Below are 23,062 nucleotides of genomic sequence, written 5' to 3' on the forward strand. Positions count from 1 at the left end.
ATTGCCTAATTAATACAAAGCATTTCACCCATAGATGCTAAGGAAAGGAAGGTGATTTATAACAACAGTCAACAAACTCCATAGGCCATTACAACTCAAAGGACTTATGAAGAATATTAGGTAACTATGAAAATCACTGCCTACAAGAAGAAAACCTTCTAAAAGTATCAGGTTACATAACAACTTAATGCTTATACTATTTTTACTTTACCATAATCCTTTGCTTCTTTCCTTCTAATAAGCATTGGAATTTGGTTGGTTGAACAGATAACTGTAGCCAATGGTAAAGCTGTGTAAGGTACTCCACACACAGTATCAAAATTGATCCCTGCATTTTGGGCAGTTTGGAATAAAATTTCAGCAACCTGTAAAAAAACAAACATATAAACTATTATTATTACAAGTTTAAGTTGTGTATAAATCATGTATAAAAGGGCAGTAACAACCCAGCAGAGGACAGTCTCAAATGTGATCAGAAAAATTTAAGAGCTTTTTTTTTTTGTTAAACTGCCCTCAACACAAATCCAAGATTACAAACATAAAAACACAAGACTTAACTTAGACTCAGGGCTGCTCTGAGGGCAGAACGGAATATGTTAGAAAAGGGTTTGATGTTGACCTTGAAGACTAAGGATGAGCCCCCAGGCTTTACAGTTTCCCTAAGCAATTCTTTATGCTTTGCCTAAAACTTTTATTACTGGCTACTTTTATTTTCCTGAAGTCTTCAATCAAGAAATTGCACAAGAGAAATTAACAATCACATTTATACTGCATCAAAAATACCTACAAAAATAAATTTAACCAAGGAAGTGAAGACCTGTACACTAAAAACTGTAATACATTGATTAAAAAAAAAAACTGAAAATGATAGAAGGATATTTTGTATGGATTATAATTAGATTGTTAAAATGCCCATACTACACAAAGCAATCTACAGATTCAATGCAACCGCTAGCAAAATTCCAATGGCATTTTTCACATAAGTAGAACAAAATGATCCTAAAATTAGTACAGAAACAGAAAAGACCCCAGACAGCCAAAACAATCTTGAGAAAAAAGAACCAAGCTGGAGGCATCAGATTCTCTGATTTCAAACTGTATTACAAAGCTACAGTAATCAAAATAGTACAGTACAAGCATTTAGATAACAGAGACCCTAAAAACAAAGCCAAGCCTACGTCCAATTTATTTATGACAAAGGAGCCAAGAACACACAACGGGAAAGGACAATCTCTTCAAAACACAGCGTTGGTAAAACTGGTCAGCCATATGCAAAAGAATGAAGCTGGACCACTATCTTACACCATACACAAAAATTAACTTCAATGGATTACACTTGAATGTAAGACCTGAAAACATAAAACTCCTATGCAATATATACAAATATTGAGCCATTATCTTTTACATCTGAAATTAATGTCAATTTTATCTCAATTTTTAAAAAGTCAATGGAAGAATATATATTGAAATGTTTTTTCTTAAGTTCTTATAAATAAAGAGCCTATTGTGTGAAGTACTAGTTGATAATATCCTTTTCCACATAAATCACCAGATTTTAATGCTAGGATGCATACTCCCACCCAACACCATCTTTATTACAATTATTTTTTTTGCTTTGCTTTTTAGGGCCACACCCATGGCACATGGAGGTTCCAGACTAGAGGTCCAATCTGAGCTACAGCTGCCAGCCTACACCAATGCCAGATCCGAGCCATATCTGTGACCCACTCTACAGCTCACGGCAATGCCAGATCCTTTAACCAATGAGCAGGGCCAGGGATCGAACCCGCATCCTCATGGATCCTAGTCAGGTTCATTAACCACTGAGCCACGAAGGCCACTCACCATCTTATTTTAAAAAGAAGGAAAAGCAAAGTGTTGCTCAGTGAACTACATCAGAGTCTTCACAATTATCTGCCCCTCTATTTCTAAAATTTGTGAATATTTTAAATTTATGAATATTTTTCTAGAATGTTGAAAAAATTAACATATTATACTAGAACTGTTATGGAGTTCCCCTTGTGGCTCAGCAGGTTAAGAAACCAACTAGTACCCATGAAGATGCAGGTTCTATCCCTGGCCTTGGTCAGTGGGTTAAGGACCCAGTGTTGCGCAAGCTGTGGTACAGGTCACAGATGTGGCTCAGATCTGGCATTTCTGTGACTGTGGTGTAGGCCAGCAGCTGCAGTTCTGATTCAAAGCCCTATCCTGGGAATTCCACATGCTATAGCTGTCGTCCTAAAAAAATTTTTTTTTTAAAAACCAACTAAACCAACAATGGGATCCAAATACCATTTGATATTCAATATGTGCCATTTAAAAACAAAAAACATGGTGTTCGCCTGTGACACAGCAGATTAAGATCTGGTATTGTCACTATAGTGGCTTGGGTCACTGCTGTGGTGTGGATTTGATCCCTGGCCAAGGAACTTCCACATGCCACAGAACCAGTCTAAATAAATAAATAAATAAAACGAACCATGAAATGAACTATGAAAGTCGGAAAAACTTACTTTTATGAACTCATATTTTCATCCCATTGTCTCCAAAGATTTTTATTCTAATGCATCTACCTATGCTTGAAAAACGTCCACTTATTTTTGCTTTTTAGGCCCACACCTGTAGATATGGAAGCTGCCAGGCTAGGGGTCAAATCAGAGCTACAGCTGCTGCCCTATGCCACAGCCACAGCAACACGGGATCCTTAACCCACTGAATGGGACCAGGGATTGAACCCACATCCTCATGGATACCAGTTGGGTTTGTTAACACTGAGCCATAATGGGAACTCCTCACTGATCATTCTATGATACTTCTCCACAACAAAAATGTATATAAACTAAAATTTAAAATTATAAATTGAAAAACAATTATTTCCTGTGGAGACAGGATTAAGATGGCAGAGTAGCACTGGAGCTCACCTCTCACGAAAACAACAAAATTACAATCAACTACTGAACAATGTTCAACAAAATGGACTGAAAACTATCAAAAAAGATATCCTACTCCAGAAGACAAAAAGGAGGCCACACTGAGATGGTAGAAGGGGCAATTACATGATATAAGCAACCCCATACCTGCCGGGTGGGTGGCCCACAGACTGGAAAGTAACTATATCACAGAGGCTCACCCACAGGAGTGAGAGGTTCCCACACCTGGGGATCTAGCATTGGGAGGAGGAGCCCCTGGAGCATTTGGCATTGAGGGCCAGGTGCTCCTTGGGGCTGGGGGAAATGGAGACTCCACTCTTGAAAGGCACACACAGGCTTTTGGGTGCACTGGGTCCTAGGGCAAAGCAGAGACTCCATAGGAGACTGGGTCAGACCTGCCTGCAGCTCATGGAAGATCTCCTGGGAAAACAGGTGACTGTGGCTCATTGTGGAGGAGGGACATTGGAGGCAAAGGTCTCGGGGAGAAACATCAGCGTGTACCTCTCTAGATATGGCCATTTTGGGAAAATCTGGTTCTACCCACCAGGGTTGAGAAGCCCCAGGCCAAACAACAAACTAGTGGGAACACAGCCCCACCCATGAGCAAACAGGCTGCCTAAAGACAGCTCCTCCCCTCAGGCACACAGCCACCTCTAATCATACCTAGAGACAAAGCCCCACCCATCAGAGGGAGGAGAATCAACTCCACCTACCAGTAGGCAGGCACCAGTCCTCCCACAAGGAAGCCTATAACAAGCCCCCATACCAACTTTAGCCACCCACAAAGGGGGCAGACATCAGAAGCGAGAGGATACAACCCTATTGTCTGCAAAAAGGAGACAACACTAAAAACCTATGTAAAATGAAAGGGCAGAGAATTATGACTCAGCTAAAGGAACAAGAAAAAACCCCAGAAAAACAAATAATCTGGAGATTACCAACCTCCATGAAAAAGACTATACTAATGATAGTAAAGATGATTCAAGATCTTGGAAATAAACTGGTGGCAAAGAAAAAACTGCAAAAAATACCAACACATGGAGACTAAACAACCAACGGATCACTGAAGAAATCAAAGAGGAAATTAAAAAATACTTAGAAGTGAGGAGTTCCTGTCATGCCTCAGTAGTAATGAACCCAACTAGTATCCACGAGGATGTGGGTTTGATCCCCAGCCTTGCTCAGTGGGTTATGGATCTGTGGGATATGTGACCTGTGGTGTAGGTTGCAAATGCGACTCAGATCTGGCATTGCTCTGGTTGTGGTGTGGGCCGGCAGCTGCAGCTCTGATTCCATCCCTAGCCTGGGAAATTCCGCATGCCACAGGTGTTGCCCTAAAAAAGCAAAAGTCAAACAAACCTAGAAGCAAATGTCAACAAAGACACAACAATCCCAGACCTGTAGGGTGCAGCAAAAGCAGTACTAAGATGGAAATTTATAGCAATACAAGCCTACCTCAGAAAACAAGAAAAAGCTAAAATAAACAACCTGACTTTACACCCAAAGCAACTACAGAAAGAATAGACAAAACCCAAAGTTAGCAGAAGGAAAGAAATCAGAAAGATCAGAGCAGAAATCAATGAAATAGAAATGAAGAAAACCATAGAAAAGATCAATGAAACTAAATGCATGTTCTTTGAAAAGATCAACAAAATTGATAAACCCTTAGCCAGAGTCATCAAGAAAAAGAGAGGACTCAAAGCAATAAAATTAGAAATGAAAAACGAGAAGTTACAACAGACATCACAGAAATACAAAGGATCATAAGAGACTGCTACAAGTAACTATATGCCAATAAAACGGACAACCTAGAAGAAATGGACCAATTCTTAGAGAAGTACAATCTTCCAAGACTAAACCAAGATGACATAGGAAAGATGAATGGACCAATTATAAGTAATGAAATTGAAACCGTGATTAAAAAACAGACAAAAGTCCAGGACCAGATGGCTTCACAGGTGAATTCTATCAAAAATTTGGGGGAGTTCCCGTCGTGGCGCAGTGGTTAACGAATCCGACTAGGAACCATGAGGTTGCGGGTTCGGTCCCTGCCCTTGCTCAGTGGGTTAACGATCCGGCATTGCCGTGAGCTGTGGTGTAGGTTGCAGACGCAGCTCGGATCCTGCGTTGCTGTGGCTCTGGCGTAGGCCGGTGGCTACAGCTCCGATTAGACCCCTGGCCTGGGAACCTCCATATGCCGCGGGACTGGCCCAAGAAATAGCTAAAAAAAGACAAAAAATTGGTAAAGAATTAACACCTAACCTTCTGAAATGATTCCAAAAAATTGCAGAGTGAGGAGGGAATGGGATGGATTAGAAGCCTGGGTTTAGTAGATGAAGCTGTTTCACTTGGAGTGGATGGGCAATGGGATCCTGCTATATAGCAGAGGAAACTATATATCTAATTACTTGTGATGGAACATGGTGGAAGATAATGTGAGAAAAACATATGTATGACTGTCAATTTCCTGTACAGCAGAAATTGTAAATCAATCATAATAAAAATTAAAAAAAAAAAAAACCACAGAGGAAGGAATACTATCAAACTCATTCTTGTGAGGCCACCCTCACCTTGCTACCAAAACCAAACAATGATACCACAAAAAAAAAAAAAAAAATTACAGGCCACTATCACTGATGAACATAGATGCAAAAATCTTCAACAAAATACTAGCAAACCGAATTGAGCAATACATTAAAAGGATTGTATACCATGATCAAGTGGGATTTATCCCAGGAATACAAGGGTTTTTCAATACCTGCAAATCAATCAATGTGATAGACCACATTGACAAACTGAAGAATAAAAACCATGATCCTCTAAATAAATGCAAAAAAAGCTTCTGACAAAATCCAACCAGCATTTCTGATAAACTCTCCAGAAAGTGGGCACAGAGGGAACCTACCTCAACATAATAAAGGCCATATATAACAAACCCACAGCTAACATCATTCTCAATGGTGAAAAGTTGAAAGAATTCCTGCTAAGATCAGGAACAAGACAAGGGATGTCTGTTTCACCACTATTATTCAACAGAGTTTTGGAAGCCCTAGCCACAGCAAAAAGAAATAAAAGGAATCCAAATTGGAAAGGAAGAAGTAAAACTATCACTATTTGTAGATGATGTGATACTATAAATAGAAAATCCTAAAGACACTATCAGAAAACAGAAAATGGTTAGAGCTTATCAATGAATTTGGTAAGGCTGCAGGATACAAAGTTAATACACAGAAATTGACTGCATTTTTATATACTAACAACGAAATATCAGAAAGAGAAATTAGGGAAACAATCCCATGTACCATTACATCAAAAAGAATAAAATACATAGGAATGAACCTACCTAAAGAGACCAAAGACCTATACTCTGAAAACTTTAAGATGCTGATAAAAGAAATCAAAGATGACACAGACAGATGGAAAGATATACCATGTTCTTAGATTAGAAGAATCTAAGAAGAATCAATATTGTCAACATGACTATACTGCCCAAGGCCAATCTACAGATTCAATGCAATCCCTATCAAATTACCAATGGCATTTTGCACAGAACTAGAAGAAAACATTTTAAAGTTTAGAAGCACAAAAGACTCAGAATAGCCAAAGAAATCCTGAGAAAGGAAAATGGAGGTGGAGAATATGAATTAGACTCCCCAACTTAAGACTACACTACAAAGCAACAGTCATCAAAACAGTATGGCACTGGCACAAAAACAGAAATATAGCTCAGTGGAACAGGATAGAAAACCCAGAATTAAATCCACACACCTACACTCAACCAATCTATGATAAGGGAGGCAAGAATATACAATGGAGCAAGGACAGTCCCCTCAATAAATGTGCTGGGAAAGCTGGACAGCTACATGTAAAATAAACCACAACACTCCCTAATACCTTACACAAAAATAAACTCAAAATGGATTAAGACCTAAATATAAGACTAGATACTATAAAACTCTTAGAGGAAAACATAGGCCAAACACTCCCTGACATAAATCCCAGCAATATCTTCTTAGATGCACCTCCTAGAGTAATGCCAATAGAAAAAAATAAACAAATGGGACCTAATTAAACTTAAAAGGTTTTGCACAGCAAAGGAAACCCTAAACAAACAAACAAAAAAAACCCCACAGAATGAGAGAAAATATTTGCAAATGAAGCAACTGAAAAGAGCTTAATCTCCAAAATATATAAACATCTCCTACAGCTCAGTATCAAAAAACCCCCAAACAACCCCATCCAAAAATGGGCAGAAGATCAAAAGAGACAATTCTCCAAAGACAAACGGATGGCCAAAAAACACATGAAAAGATGTTCAACATCACTAATTACTAGAGAAATAAAAATCAAAACTACTATGAGGTATCACCTTATACCAACCACAATGGCTACCATCAAAAAGTTTACAAACAATAAATGCTAGAGAGGGTGCAGAGAAAAGACAACCCTATTACACCGTTGGTGGGAAAGTAAATTGGTGCAACTGCTATAGAAAACAGTATGGAGATTCCTCAAAAAAAACTAAAAATAGATATGATCCAGCAATCCCATTCCTAGGCATCTATCCAGAGAAAACCATGACTCAAAAAGACACATGTACCCCAATGTTCAATGCAGCACTATATACAATAACCAAGACATGGAAGCAACTTAATGTTCATTGACAGAGGAGTGGATAAAGAAGATGTGGTACATATACACAATGGAATATTACTCAGCCATAAAAAGGAATGAAATAATGGCATTTGCAGCAACATGGATGGACCTAGAAATTACCATGCTAAGTGAAATTAGACAGTGAGACACAAACATCATATGCTACCACTTTTATGTGGAATCTAACAAAGAGGTACAATGAACTTATCTGCAGAACAGAAACGGACCCACAGACTTTGAAAAACTTATGGTTACAAAGGAGACAGGTTGGGGGGAGTAGAGATAGACTGCAGGTTTGTGCTGGAAATGTAAAATTACATTGTGATGATGGCTGTACAACTATAAACATAATAAAATTCACTGAATTCAAAAAATTTCCTGTGATCATAAATCTCTACGTGTTAAAAACTGTTATCATTACAGTTGTTATAAGCATAAAATTAACTGCAAAAAAAAAAAAACAAATTTTTTTTTTTTTTTTTAAACAACCACTCCTGTGGCATATGGAAGTTCCTGGGCCAGGGATCCAATAGGAGCTATAGCTATAGCCTACATCACAGCAAAGCCAGATCCTTAACACACTGAGTGAGGCCAGAGATTAAACCTGCATCCTCACAGAGACATCATGTCTTTAACCCACTAAACCACAATGGGGACTCCAAAACATCTGCAAATTTTGATAGAAGCACTAAAACAGATAATTTTGGAAATGCATTTCTTAGTGAGATTGAGAGAGCCTGGGACCTGGGACCCTTGCTGCAGAGGCTGCAATGCTTGTACCTGGACAAACATCTTTCTCAAGCAACAAGATACAAAGAAAATATAAGGGACTAAAAACAACCATGTAGTTGGGACAAATTATGCACAAGAAGATAGAAAGCTAAAACCCCAGTTGCCAGTTCTGAAGAGCAGAGAGCAAAAGTTGGGTACTACACATGACCCTGCACTCAACACCACCAAAGGGGTAGACAGACCACCTAAGCCACCCCTCTGGCCCCACCCCTGAATCTGCCCCTACCCTGGCCCCATATAAGGAACCAGTTGCACTTCCCCACACCCTGGCAACAGAACCCGTTTTCACGTTCCCTTGCTGCAGGAGGGCACCCAATAAGGCTTGCCTAAATTTGTCTGACCTCTTATCAATTTTTATTAAGGAAGGCCAAGAACCCACGCCAATAACAGATTTAGTGGCACCGGATGTGCAATTGTCCCCTTGCTGGGACAGGATCTGGGCATCTCCAGGACCACTGAATGAATGTTTAGTAAGTGTGCCTTCCTGGCTCTGGGGCTCTCAATACCTTCATTCAGGCAATGCTTTCCCCTCCCCCTTGTCTCCTTCCCTCTCCTGGTATCTCTCTACTTCTCTCTGTCCTCTACTACCTCTAGAGTGGATGCTGAACAACTACAGCATCACTCCTCTCAGCCTGTGAGACCCACAAGGGCTCACGTTGATGGGTGATAAGCAGAAGTGGGAGAGGCCTGCCTCACACCATGCAGATCCTGATTCAGCAGGCTCTCCCTGACAGAAGATTTATGAGGGTGAAAGAGGTTCAAACCTCTTATAACGTAGTGGCTGGTCCCGATAGTCTCATCTTTATTTTCAGCTGTCCCTTCATTTTCAGTCTTTTCTACCCCTCCTCCCTTTACCTCTCCCTTGATCCTCATAGCTGCACTCACCCCCTTTACCTGCAAACTTAACTGTTTGTGTCTTTGAGCTTCTGTCATTGGCATCTGTGTTGTATTGTACTTTTTTTTTTGTCTGTCCAATTGCTCCTACAAGTCTTTGCCGAAATTGGAGCACTTAAACCTTGAAATACAAACTGCCCACGCTGCCTGAGACTCCAGCCTTGGGTTCCTTGGTGGGATTTTAAAGAGCAAAAAAAGAAAAAAAAATGAGAGAGGAGCTTACATTTTCCCTCCTCTGCCTTTGCAATGTAACTATTCTGCCTGGGCTCTCAGGGACTATGATTCATCTGTAGTCCCATAGACTGGGGTGGGGTATGGGGGAGGACTTTTTAAATTCAAGTGGTTAACTATGAGATCTCTGGTTCAATCTGTCTTTAGGTAAAAATAACATGTAAGTGAGCTGTATTTAATTGGTTTAAAGGAAACTGATCAGTTACATACATTCTCAGAAATGTCAGAGAAACTCAACCAGAACGCTTTTCAGGTTCATGTAACAGGGGAAGTATTCAATACTGAATTAATATCTGTTATTAAGGGTAGCTTAAGCTTGTGCATTTAACTAATACAGACCTGTCTCTGGCGTCATCAATATTAAGCACAATACTTTTATTGTACCTTGGGATACTAGAAGTCATTAAGTGCATACTGTTTCTGTTATCAAATCTGTCAACAAGGAAAATAAGCTGACATGATAAATAAGTAAATATAACTGAAATAGGAGCTTTTAGGTAAACTCCATAAGAATAACTATGTTTTAGAAATGTCCATCTAAAGCAGTCCCTCCTAATTTTGGTAACTTGAAACTAAATTAGGTTAAATGATAGGAATTCATTGAATATCCGGGCCATTTCAAATAAGATACAATATTGGAGCATTAACTGCTAAATAGCTCTAAATTCACCTACTTTTATCTTCTTATGAGAGAAAAACTTAAAATGTTTAGTGCTACACTTTGATAGGTTTTCTACCCATCTATAGGATACTAATGTAAAAGTTCATTTAATTTTAGCTTTTATTCTGTGTTTTCCAGATATAAAGAAAACCCCTCCCCTCAAGCTATTTATAACTTACAGCCCTTTGGTAAATTATACCCCTAAGTAAAATTAAAATCTTTATCTTTTCCCTTCATCTGATTCCTCCAAAAATTGGAAATGCAGATGTTCCCAATTTGGGAGACCTCAAAAAGGGAGAAATCCATCTAAATCTCTAAGACAAAATCTATGATAAGCTCTCAGCACTGCTTTCCTGGCTCCGAGCAGTCTTTTAAAAAGTTTAGTCTGATGGAGTTCCCACTGTGGCTCCGTGGTAACAAACCCAACTAGAATCCACAAGGTTGAGGATTCGATCCTTAGCCCCTCTGAGTGGGTTAAGGATCCGGCGGCATTGCAGTGAACTGTGGTACAGGTTGCAGATGCAGCTCAGATCCTGTGCTGCTGTGGCTGTGGCGTAGGTCAGCAGCTGTAGCTCTTATTAGACCCCTAGCCTAGAAACTTCCATATGCTGCGGGTATGGGCCTAAAAAGAAAGAAAGAATAAAAAAAAAGTTGAGTCTGAGATTCCTTATGAAAAGTTCCAACACAGCCAATTTAAAAGAACTTATATGATCAATTACACTTACAAAAGTAATTGAGCCAAGTTATTAAAATCAGACTTAATGTAAATCAACTAAAGACACTCCTAGAAAACACTCCGGTGCCTTTTCTTCTCATTTCTAGCCTCATTTAGATCTATCATCCCTTTGGCATTTTCTTTTCCTCTAGTGATACTTGTACTCTTCCATAAGGTAACTCTCCAAAATGGTCAGTGGCACAGTGAGGGAAGGGAGGTCACCAAGAGCAGTGCCCCTGACTGAAAGTCACAGCTATGGCTGCCTGAAAACAATCCTTCTTCATAAAAGTGGAAAGTAAAAATGAGTTTATCCTACAGTGTTAGGAAGTGCCAATACCTGGTAAAAATGAGGGTAATTTTAGAGAGAAAAAGATGATGTTTCAGTGGTTATCAAATTTTGACTCAATTAATTTAGATTTCCTGCAATGATATTTAGTCACCAAACATGACAATGGACTTTGAAGTCTTCTGCTATTTAATCTCTCACCTTGCTCTATGTCTAAATATTCCCTGTGGGAATACTCCCATCTCTAGGCCCTGACCCTTGTGGCATCTTCCATAGTGCCCAACTCCAATTTCTCTAGGGTTCTTCTTTACAACTAGGACCCCCTTCCCTCCAGGTCTTGACAGCCCATACCTTGTTACAGATTACTTATGGGACTGGCCACTTCCAAGCAGCCCATATCCTAGGCTTTACAGATGCTTAATCTCAAGGAATACACCCCAGCATAGGAACATAAGCTTTACAGACAACAGACTGCTCTCAAGGAGAGTCCTGGCACTGCACTGGTTCAAACGTCCCCCGGGGAGACCCCTTATGTAAGGAACTGGGTTGACCAGAGACTTTTGGTTAGGCTACGGGAGAGTAGAGGATGCTCAAAATCTCATTAGGAAAGAAGGGAATTCAGAGGACACGCTGACCTCCTTCTGACAAAAGCCTCCTGGTAAATGTCTCCGGGGTGCCAGACTTCATTTCTAGGAATGCTCACTGCAGGTTAATCAACATGGGAGGATTCCCTTTAAAGCCAGAAAAGAAAAAAACACCTCTAAAGTGTATCCCTAAAAATTACAAATTTTTCAAAATAGAAGGGCTAAAAAAGGAAAAACTTAAATTCCACTCGAACACTGTCTGGCCTTTATATAAGTTGGGAAATGGATAAAAATGGCCAGAAAATGGGTCTCTAAATTAATAGTACCATCTTGCAACTGGATGTTTATTGTCCAAAGGTGGGAAAATGGATTGAGGTTTTCCATATTCAAGTCTTCATGGTCTTTTACCTGAACCCCACTCTATGCAGCTTCTGTAATCAAAAGCCTGAGGAATCAGAAAACATTCCCGACATTTTAGATGATCCCCTTCTAAACTCCCCAACTTTCGGGGGAAAGGGGGGGGAACAGGACTCCCCTGCTTCTGTGGAGCAACCCACCTTTTGGGATTCCTCTGAACAGTCCCAAACTCCGCCTCCCCATGTCCCTTTATATCCTCCACTGCCCCAGGAGGGAGAGACTAGTCTGCAGTGGAACCCCTTATCACCCAGGATCAGGGAAAACGTGCCCTTCCTTTTAGGGAAGTGGCAAATGGCAAAGGGAAAGTTAAGAGTACTTGTGCCCTTCTCTTTAACTGATTTAGCCCAATGCAAACAGAGACTGCGCCAATTTCCTGAAGACCCTTGTAAGTTTGCCCAAGGGTTTCAGGCCCTAAGCTCTGGCCTTTGATGTTTAACTTGGAAGGATGTCCAAAGAGTCCTATCTACTTGCTGTACTCCTGAGGAAAAACAGAGAATTTAGGCAACAGCCCAGGAGCATGGTGACCAGTTTGTCAGGGGCCAACCCCAACATTCTGTTATGGGTGGAGCTGCAGCCCCAAATCAGGAGCCCTGTTGGGATTACAATTCCTGGGAGAGAACAGAAGTCAGGAACCACATGATCCAATGTGTATCAGAAGGGATAAGAAAGTGTATCTACGTGCCAGTTAACTATGAAAAGGTTAAAGGAGTAACCCACAAGGGAAAGAAAAGCCAGCTCACTTTACCAACATTGATCCCTCACTCCTAAGGGTCAATCCCTACTGGGACATTTTATCAGCCAGTCCATCCCTGATATTAGGTAGAAACTCCAAAAATTACAATTAGGCCCCAAAATTCTGTGTCCCAACAACTAGAGGCAGCCTTTGGGGTATTTACTAATTGAGATCAAGGAGGAGGAAGCGAGAACCCCATGTAAAAACAGGCAGGCCAGGGCTCACACTAAACGGATGGCCATTACTGTCAGCCATGCCTTGCAACCTGAGGATCCAAAGGAGCCAAGGAAGCTTAACCATCTACCTGGAGGTAAAACCAGCAAGGGGGAATGCTTCAAATGTTAAGTCAACTGGCCACTGGGCTCGAAAGTGCCAGAGAGAGCCCTCAGATCCATGTCCGGTTTGCAAACAAATGGGTCATTGGAAATGGGATTGTCCCCAGTTCCAAAGGGAAGGAGGATTCCTGCTTCTGAGATGGCCAAGCTAGACGACTGAGGTGGCACAGGGTAGCAGCTCCCCACCACAAGATGACTATCTCTATCAAAGAGCCCCTGGTGGTTCCTGCCATGGCAGGTAAGAAAACTAATTTTTTAAATTGATTTGGGAGCTACTTACTCTGTACTCATTTCTCACACTGGGCCTCTTTCCTTCTAAAGCTGTACAGTGACTAGTATCGAGGGAAAACTTCATACCCATTACTTCATTGGGCCCCTCACCAGTTTGAACACATTTGATCTCACGTGACTTTTTACTTGTGCCTGAGTGTCCTACTACTCCCACTACTAGGGAGAAACCTTCTGGAATCCCTCAGAACCATATTACAGCTAACGGGACTGAAGAGGCCCCCCATCTTGACTCTATGACTAAGACAACTCAGCTAGAAGAACAAGGCCCTATTCCCAGCCATATTCTATAAGCAGTAAACCCTGCAGTCTGGGACAAAGGAATCCCCGGGTAAGGCTGTAAATGTCTGACCTATAAAAATTAGCCTTAAGCCAAAGGTTGGTTATCTTAACAAGATAACCATAAGGATAGAAGCAAAAAAAAGGTTTACAACCCCCCATAATAAATTCCTAAAACATGGTCTCTTAGGGCCCTGTCAGTCTCCATGCAATACTCATTCTGCCAGTTATTAAGCCAAATGGGGAATTCAGGATGGTACAAGACCTCAAATCAGTAAATGATGTCATGGTCCCTATAAATCCTCTTGTGGCCAGTCCAGGTTTCTGAAGATGCCCAATGGTTTACCGTGCTTAGCCTCAAGGATGTCTTCTTTTGCATCCCAGTTCATCTCTCATCATATTATCTGTTTACCTTTGAGTAGACTAACCCCTACTTGGGCCAAATGCAACAATATACCTGGAGAGTATTGCCTCAGGGGTTTTCAAGACAGCCCAACTGTTCACCCAGGCCCTAGAAAAAGAAGGGGCTAGTTTGCAGTATGTAGATGATATATTAATTTGTAGCCCCACCATGAAGGCCTCAGATTAGACTATCACTGGAGTCCTTAATTTCCTTGGGGCTCAGGGTTACAGGGTTTTCCAAAAAAAAGGGACAAATTTCAAGGCAACAAGTTAAATATCTGAGATATATTATAAACCCTGGAAGTAGACAGTTATCTCCCGATAGAAAACAAGCTATATTAGAACTAAGCGCCCCAAACATCTTCGTACCTTCTTAAGCATGGCAGAATTTTGTGGATTTGGGCTAATGGCTAAGCCCCCATATGAAGCCGCTAAAGGCCCAGATATGGACCCATTACACAGGACTAGGAAACAAGAAAAGGCTGTTAATAGTATCAAACAGGCCTTCACCAGAGCACCTGCTCTGGGTCTCCACAATTAAAAAAAAAAAAAAAAAATCCACTCATCTTGTATGTAGCTGAAAAGCAGGGACAGCCCTGGGGGCCTCTGTACAAAAGCTAGAAGTTCCTCAGCCAATAGGCTATTTTCCCAAACAACTATATTCTCTGGCCTCCGGGCAGGAGCTGCTACTGAGTTATTAGTGGAAGAACCTAACAAGCTTACCTCTGGACAGTCACTGGAAGTCCAGACCCCTCTTCAAGTACAAAAGATTCTGGAGAATAAAGGCTAACTGGAGGCCGCCTTCTCAAAACCTGCCCCACCCTCAATCCAGTTTAAGCCTGCTGAAAGCCCCAAACTAACACACTGTTGCCTTGAAACCCCTGGTTGGGTTTATGCTGGCAGGCCTGATCTAACAGATCAAGCCACAGAAAATCCTAAAGAGGAATGGTTTAATGATGGCAGTAGTTTCATTAAAGATAGAGTCAGGGAGTTCCCGTCGTGGCGCAGTGGTTAACGAATCCGACTAGGAACCATGAGGTTGCGGGTTCGGTCCCTGCCCTTGCTCAGTGGGTTAACGATCCGGCGTTGCCGTGAGCTGTGGTGTAGGTTGCAGACTCGGCTCGGATCCTGCGTTGCTGTGGCTCTGGCGTAGGCCGGTGGCTACAGCTCCGATTAGACCCCTGGCCTGGGAACTTCCATATGCCGCGGGAGCGGCCCAAGAAATAGCAACAACAACAACAACAAAAAAGACAAAAAGACAAAAAAAAAAAAAGATAGTCAGGAGGGCAGTGTATGCTATTGTGAGTGCTCCTGGTATCACAGAAGCAAAACCTTTGCCACCCAGCACGACAGCCCTAACCTGAGTCTTAACCTTAGGGGAAGGAAAAATTATAAATACACACAAAGACTCAAAACACGCCCTCCCTGTTATATACACCCATGCAGCTATCCGAAAAGAAAGAGAACTTTTTTTTTTTCCTTTTTCCTGTTTATGGCCATACCTGTGGCACATGGAAGTTCCCGGGCCAGGGAATAAATCAGAGCTGCCGCTGCAGATTACGCCACAGCCAACAGGATCCAACCTGCATCTGTGACCAACACTGCAGCTTGTGGCAACACCAAGAGTTAACCCACTGAGTAAGGCAAGGGATCATACCCACATCCCCAGAGGCAACATCAGGTCCTTAACCTGCAGAGCCACAAGTGTAACTCTAGAAAGAGAACTTTTAAATGCCCCAAATTCCCCTGTAAAAGATGGAGCTGAGGTTTTACATCTCATAGAAGCAACTCAAAAATCCAAAACATATCTAGATTCCCCGGCCAAGGTGATACTTGACAACCAATTGGTCCTGGATTACCTATTGGCAGAACAGGGTGCAACAGCCAACACTTAACCAAGCAGGACCCTATGGGGCCTTCCCTAGGCAGGCCCTTCCCCCACATCCCCTGCTTTAGCTTCTCTCTGAAGTATAATATGTATCTTGCTGGAGGTTTACAGGAACATGGTGACCTGACCTCTGTGGACAGCTACAAGAACAAAGGATATCTGCACCAAGAAGTCTGCAATAACCAACCCCTCCCTCACCTTGCCTGTAAAAATGCTTTGCAATTTTGACTGGGGGAGTTCAGGATATTTTGGGGGCACCAGCCACCTGTCTCCTCACTTAGCCATGCAATAAACCTTTCTCCGCTCCCAACTCTGATGTTTCAGTTTGCCACACCGACTTGTGCTACCTATACGTTTTATTGCACCTACATCAAAACCTCTTGCCAAATAGAAACCAACACTGAGAAAATTCGACAAACCACCTGGCTTCAGCAGACAATTAACCACCAACCCTTGCTATTTAATGAGTGGAGAAATTGAAAACTGCTTCTCTAGTTTGTTCTCTAGGATCCCACAGAGTAGAAAAAACTTTCTGGCAGGAGGTTTTCATTTTATCATAACCCTTCTCGTCTCTGTCATACTGATTTATGCTACGTTTCACCTAGAGCTTTTTTTTTTTTTTTGATCTTTTTCTTGCCTCACCCACAACATATGGAGGTTCCAGGCTAGGAGTCTAATCGGCCGCAAGCCTACACCACAGCCACAGCAACACCAGATCCCAGCCACGTCCGTAACCCACACAACAGCTCGTGACAACGCCAGATTCTTAACCCTCTGAGTAAGGCCAGGGGTCAAACCTGCATCCACATGGAGGCTAGTCATATTTATTTCCCCTGAGCCAAGGCACGAACTCCTCATATAGTGCTCTATTATCTTCCCTACTGTTGCAGATCTGTGGCTAAGGCTTTTTGGTCCAAGGAGGAGACCTGGGACCAAGAGGTCCAGGCCTTCCACTCTAAAAACAAAGAAACATGTTAAACTTTAACCCTGAGATTACCAAAAATATACACCCAAGCAGAATGGCTTCACGATTTTGACAGGGACAATGTCGTCTCTCCTGTCTGGTCCACAGTTAAGGAAGCCCCCCTACAGTTAACCTGACGCCTTTGCTTTCTAGGCCCTTTCAAGGCTATTTTTTACTCTCCTTTTTGGTCCTTCTGTATTTAAACTTTTGGTTAAGTGTACATCTTCTAGGCTCTAGCAGTGTGATGTAAAGCTCATGATGTCTCAAGAAGAGAATTTCGGCCCCTTTCCCCTTAAGAATAAGAGTGCAGGAGTTTCCATTGTGGCTCAGTGGGTTAGGACCTGGACATAGTGTCCATGAGGATACGGGTTCAATCCCTGCCTCACTCAGTGGGTTAAAGATCCAGCATTGTCACAGGCTGTGGCATAAGTCACAGATACAGCTCAGATCTGGCGTGGCTGTGGTGTAGGCTGGCAGCTGCAGCTCTGATGCAACCCCTAGCCTGGAAACCTCCATATGCCACCAGTGAGGCCCTAAAAGGACAAAAGTAAATAAATAAAAGAGTGGAATCTCTCAGTGGAGAATGAGACAGGCTGGGGACCTGGGACCCTTAATGCAGTGGTTGCAATGCTTACACCTGGACAAACATCTTGAGCAACAAAATACAAAGAAACTATAAGGGACTAAAAATAACTACATTCATGCACACTCAGGGCAAATTATGGGCAACAAGAAACAAAAAAATCCTAAAACCCCCAACTGTGACTTCTGAAGAGATGAGAGCAAAAGCAGGGTACTATGCATGCCTCCCGCACACACCACCACCGAGGGTGGGCAGACCACCTAAGCTACCCCTCTGGCCCTGCCCTCCACCCACTCCCACCCCAGTTCCATATAAGGAAACAGCTAGCAACCCCCTGACCCCCCACCACTCCAGCCCCAAGGAGTGAGCAACAAAGGAACCATTGTTTGTTGCTGATTCACCCTGCTGCAGTAGGGGCCCCAATAAAGCCTTGCCTGAATTTCTTATCTGGCCTCTTATCAAGGAGTTCTCTCATAGCCAGGTCTCTCAATGTTTTGAACTCCTTCTGAGTTAACTACCCAAAATCACACACACACATCCCAAAGAACCAGTTATCAAAAAAATAATTTTGAGTTCCCACTGTGGCTTAGCGGTAACGAACCCGACCAGGATCCATGAGGATGTGGGTTGGATCCCTGGCCTTGCTCAGTGGGTTAAGGATCCGGTGTTGCCATGAGCTGCGATGTAGGTCCCAGACGTGGCTCGGATCTTGTGTTGCTGTGGCTGTGGTATAGGCCGGCAGCTGTAGCTCTGATTCGACCCCTAGTCTGGGAACTTCCACATGCTGCACCTGCGACCCTAAAACAACAAAATTATAATTTTGAATCATCTGTTAACTGATGACTTCTTCAAAAATAAACCAATTTTTCAATAGACATCCTTAGTCATTTGCTTTCTCAGCCCTGATGAGATGCACCATCGCAAGATTCTGGATGGTGAGAATAACCCCCTACAACTAGCGCTTAGTCCTTTTCATAATAACCTCACAACAAAGTGGGGCTGAAACCAAGCAGGACCCTATGGGGCTCCTGAACACAAAAGCTTTTCTACATCCCCTATTTCTTGTTTTTTAGTAAATAGATCTCATTTAGCCTCCATGACTTTCCCTGAGTTCCAAAGGCCAGGTTCAAACAGTTGCTACTCAGGGAAGCCAAAACTGTTCTGCAGAATTAAAATCCGCAACAAAAGGAAGATGTTAACTACTTGATGAAGCAGTCTTCATTCCAGAAAGGTGTGATAGCCTTAAGGACTACCAGAACCAGTCTGGGGGCCACCAAATACCAGCTTTGAAAAATGCAAAGTTGCAACTCTTCTGATCCTTATCTATGGCTCTCTTTTCCACTCTGAAACTATAAAAACACTTCTTATTCTCTCCCAAAGGAGGGCACAGTCATTAGAGCACTAGCCTGCTGTGGCCACCTTTGCCTGGCAAAGCAATAAAAGCTACTCATTTCTCCTTAGCCCCAAACTCTGTCTCCACGTTTCTATTCAGTATCCTTGGTCAGAGGCTGAGTTTCAGCAACGTTCAGGACCAGTGAACATAAATCCTTAGTGGTGGAGAAGGCATGTTTTCTAGATAGAACTTCTGTAATAATGGAAACATTCTATATCTGCATTGCCCAATAAGGCAGCCACTAGGCATATGGGACTAAATTTAAACATCCGTAATGCTCAATATTCACATGCGGCTAGTAGCAACTCTATCAGACTACATATTTAGACTCTTCTATTTACAGAGTGGTCTGCAGCTCCCGGCTGGTAGCATGTTAAAAATGCATAAACTCAGGTCCTGCCTCAGGTCTACTCAAATAGATCATGCATTTTAACAAAGTTCCAGGTGATTCATATGCACTCAGAGTTTGAGAAACACTGTGCTAAAATCCTAATTGCACAAAATTTTTCCTTTTATATACCAAAACACTGTCTCCATGAAATGTCCACCCTCTGGTTTTAATTCTTGCTCCTGGCCACACAGTGTAAAAGCGAATCCCTTTTCCAAGCAAGAGCCCTTCCAAGTATTGGAGCACCCCAACCACCTTTTCCTTTCTTCTCCCTGCGTCTCATTTTCCCGAGGTTAAATACGCGGAGCTCCTGCAACTACTTCTGTCGGAGACAAGGCCCCAAACTGGGTTTCCGGACTCTCTTGAAAAACACGTGTCAAAGCGGAAGACTCAAAGAGCAGAGTCTGCCCTCTAGGTCAACAGTTCGTGGTCTCTAGGCTTTGAAAATAGACTCATCTTGGCCGATAACAGGGTCTACCCGCCTGCCTGGCTCTTTAGCTCTCACTCACAGCCCAACTCCTGTCACCCCCACCTCCTCCTGGTCCCCATCCCTGCCACCCAGCCCTCCTCTTCCATTTTCCCGGGCTGGCACCTGACTCAGAAGACGCGGTCGAGACACGATGCCCCGCAGATCGATGTACACGGGGGAAGAGAGCCCACTCTTCAGCACGAAGCTCCCAAATTTGAGAGCCTGCACGTCGTACAGACCAGTCACCAATGACTCCAAAGCTACATCGGCTGCGGCCATGGTCCCGCGCTCCCAGCTCACACCAAACTCGAAACCGCGGCTTGCCTGCGGCGCCTGATGACATCACCTGATAAGACCCGCCTCTTCCGCCGCCCTTTCCGGAGGCTGGGCGGGCTCTCAGCGGGCTGTTCAGGGTTCCCAGGAAGTCGGAGTCGAGGGTTTAAGGGCAGGTTCCAAGTAACGGTAGCGAGATTTACCTTGACGCTTCCTGTGGGTGAGATGGCTAGGCTTTCAAGCCTCGAAGAGTTGAGTGGCTCCAGGATCTTAAAATCAAGACTCTCAAGAGAGTTTGTATAAATCCTGCCTACTTTTTATGCCTCAGTGTCCTCTTAAAATTGCTTCTTGGGCGAGCATGTCTCTATTTGCCTGGTACACTGCCCTCTCCCATCCTCTTTCTCCAAATATAGTGTAAGTTTTGGAAGAGGAGGACTTTTGCTCAATTCTTTTATTAACTTCATGGCATTTGGCAAATGTTAATGTCATAACAATTTGCACGTGTGTTATAAAACGCTTAACAGGTAATTGTAATAAACCTCTTCTGCGTTTGGACTTGGTTGTTTTGTTGTTTGCTTTTTAAAATTTTTTTATTTATTTTATTTTTTATTTTCTTGTCTTTTTCTAGGGCTGCACCCACTGGCATATGGAGGTTCCCAGGATAGGGATTTAATTGGAGCTGGACCACAGCAACACGGGGATCTGAGCCCTACTGCGACCTACACCACAGCTCACGGCCACGCAGGATCTTTAACCCACTGAGCAAAGCCAGGGATCTAACAAGCTACCTCATGGTTCCTAGTTGGATTGGTTAACCACAGAGCCACATTGAGAACTCCTGTTTGATTTTTTTTAGGGTCGCAGCTGCTGCATATGGAAGTTCCCAGGCTAGGTGCTGAACCCAAGCTGTAGCTGCCAGCCTATGCCACAACCACAGCATCCCAGCATCAGAGCCGAGACTGCGACCTACAGCACAGCTCAGGGCAACACCAGATACCCGACCCACTGAGCAACGCCAGGGACTGAACCCGTATTCTCATGGATACAAGTCGAATTCGTTTCTGCTGTGCCTCAATGGGAATTCCTGGAGTTTATTCCCATTAGAGAAGCTCAAGTGCTTGGAACATAAATTGCATAGCAGATGAGGAAGAAAGGGAGGACAGTAGAGGAAGATGAATTGATTGGTATCAGGGTTATCTAGGAGGATAATTATGCCAGCCAATCTGAAAACCTAAGTGTATTTGGTATTTACACATAAATTCCTTAAAGTAGGGGTGATTCCCATTATGTATAGAAGGCAATACTTTAATGATAATAACCCTTAAAACAGTAGAGCTCATGATTGTTACTTACATTGTTCTGGGCCACACCTTTGGCATATGGAAGTTCCCAGGCTAGGTGGTCCAGTTGGAGCTACAGCCGCTGGCCCGAGCAACACTGGATCCCAGCCGAGCCTTTGACCTACACCACAGCTCACAGCAACGCTGTATCCTTAACCCAATGAATGAGGCCAGGGATCAAACCTGCAATCTCATGGATACTAGTCGGGTTCATTAACCGCTGAGCCAGGAAGGGAAGTCTCTGATTTTGTTTCTGTTTTTTAATGTATGTCTGTGTTCTCTGAAGACAAGATGACCAGCCAGTGTGAAGGAGCCTATGCTTTTGACCGTTCTCATTTCAAATAAAGGCAAGTAAACCTTGATGAAATAGAAACCAAGTGTTAAAATATTTTAGTTATTTGCAAAATAAGCTAATCAATATACTTCAGATCCTACCCTGTCAGAAACCAAGTGTTAAAATATTTTAGTTATTTGCAAAATAAGCTAATCAATATACTTCAGATCCTACCCTGTCAACATTAAGAATAAGATGACCATTTATTTTACCAGCTAAATGAATTCTGTTTGGGATTGGCAGAGGAATTACATTTGGGGCATGCAAACTATGGTAAACATAGGCAAGTCGGAGAACAAAAAAGAAAAATGTTACTTTATGGAGAACTGGGAAATTGGGAGGGTCTGCTTTAAAGTAAAGTCCTTTGGAGGAAATCAAGGATTCAGGGTCATAAGGGTTTCTTATTGGCTGAATCTTGGTGTTTTTCAAGACTGCCCACTGTAGGTGGGGAAAGAGAAAAACTTCCCTCCTCATCCTGGGGTAGTAAAATAAGCCTCTTCCCGCCCAGCAAGTAAAATTGGCTGCCTAGGGTGGTATGTGCTGGTGCCTGCCTAAGAGCTCCTCCTTCAGGGCTTCCACACTCCATTTCAAATGTGGTTATCTTTTCTTTTTTCTTTTTTCTTTTCTTTTTTTTTTTTTTTTTGCTTTTTAAGGCCACACCCAAGGCATATGGAGGTTCCCAGGCTAGGGGTCTAATCAAAGCTACAGCTGCCAGCCTACACCACAACCACAGCAATATCAGATCTGAGCCGCATCTGTGACCTACACCACAGCTCATCTCAATGCTGGATCCTTAACCCACTGAGTGAAACCAGGGATCGAACCCTCAACCTCATGGTTCCTAGTCGGATTCGTTTCCACTGCGCCACAATGGGAACTCCATGGTTTTCCTTTATTTTCACACACTCCAGATAATTGTCAGTGTCCTATGAATCCATCTCATTTGCACTGGTGTGGCACATACAGACTCTTTCAAAACCTTATCATATCTGCACAGGCTAATCCAGGCTCCTGGAGTCCACACTATGTTGCATACACTTGTGAGATCTATCCCAAATGGCCTGCCAATTTTCTAACAAAGTTGCCAAATAAAACACCAGAATGAAATTAACAACACACATCGAGTCTTATTTGGCATTTTTGGATAGAGAAATATCTTAGAATACCTCTCCAAGCTACAAAATTATCGCTTTCTTGGGAGTTCCCGTCGTGGCGCAGTGGTTAACG

The 23,062-nt window shown here is 42.6% G+C and overlaps 1 protein-coding gene across 1 annotated transcript in view; it reads right to left on the reverse strand.

Moving 5' to 3' along the window:
* Positions 1 to 20,255, reverse strand: part of UMPS (uridine monophosphate synthetase) — a 45,107-nt gene extending 24,852 nt beyond the window's left edge. The window contains exons 1-2 of the mRNA XM_047790467.1: positions 20,012 to 20,255; positions 212 to 365 (exon numbers count right to left, since the gene is read on the reverse strand). Of these exons, the coding sequence (XP_047646423.1) occupies positions 212 to 365; positions 20,012 to 20,167 (310 nt within the window). The 5' untranslated portion in view covers positions 20,168 to 20,255. The remainder of the gene's footprint in view (positions 1 to 211; positions 366 to 20,011) is intronic.
* Between the last annotated feature and the right edge of the window lie 2,807 nt (positions 20,256 to 23,062).

The sequence above is a fragment of the Phacochoerus africanus genome, chromosome 1 (genome assembly GCF_016906955.1).
Source record: "Phacochoerus africanus isolate WHEZ1 chromosome 1, ROS_Pafr_v1, whole genome shotgun sequence".
NCBI lineage: Eukaryota > Metazoa > Chordata > Mammalia > Artiodactyla > Suidae > Phacochoerus > Phacochoerus africanus.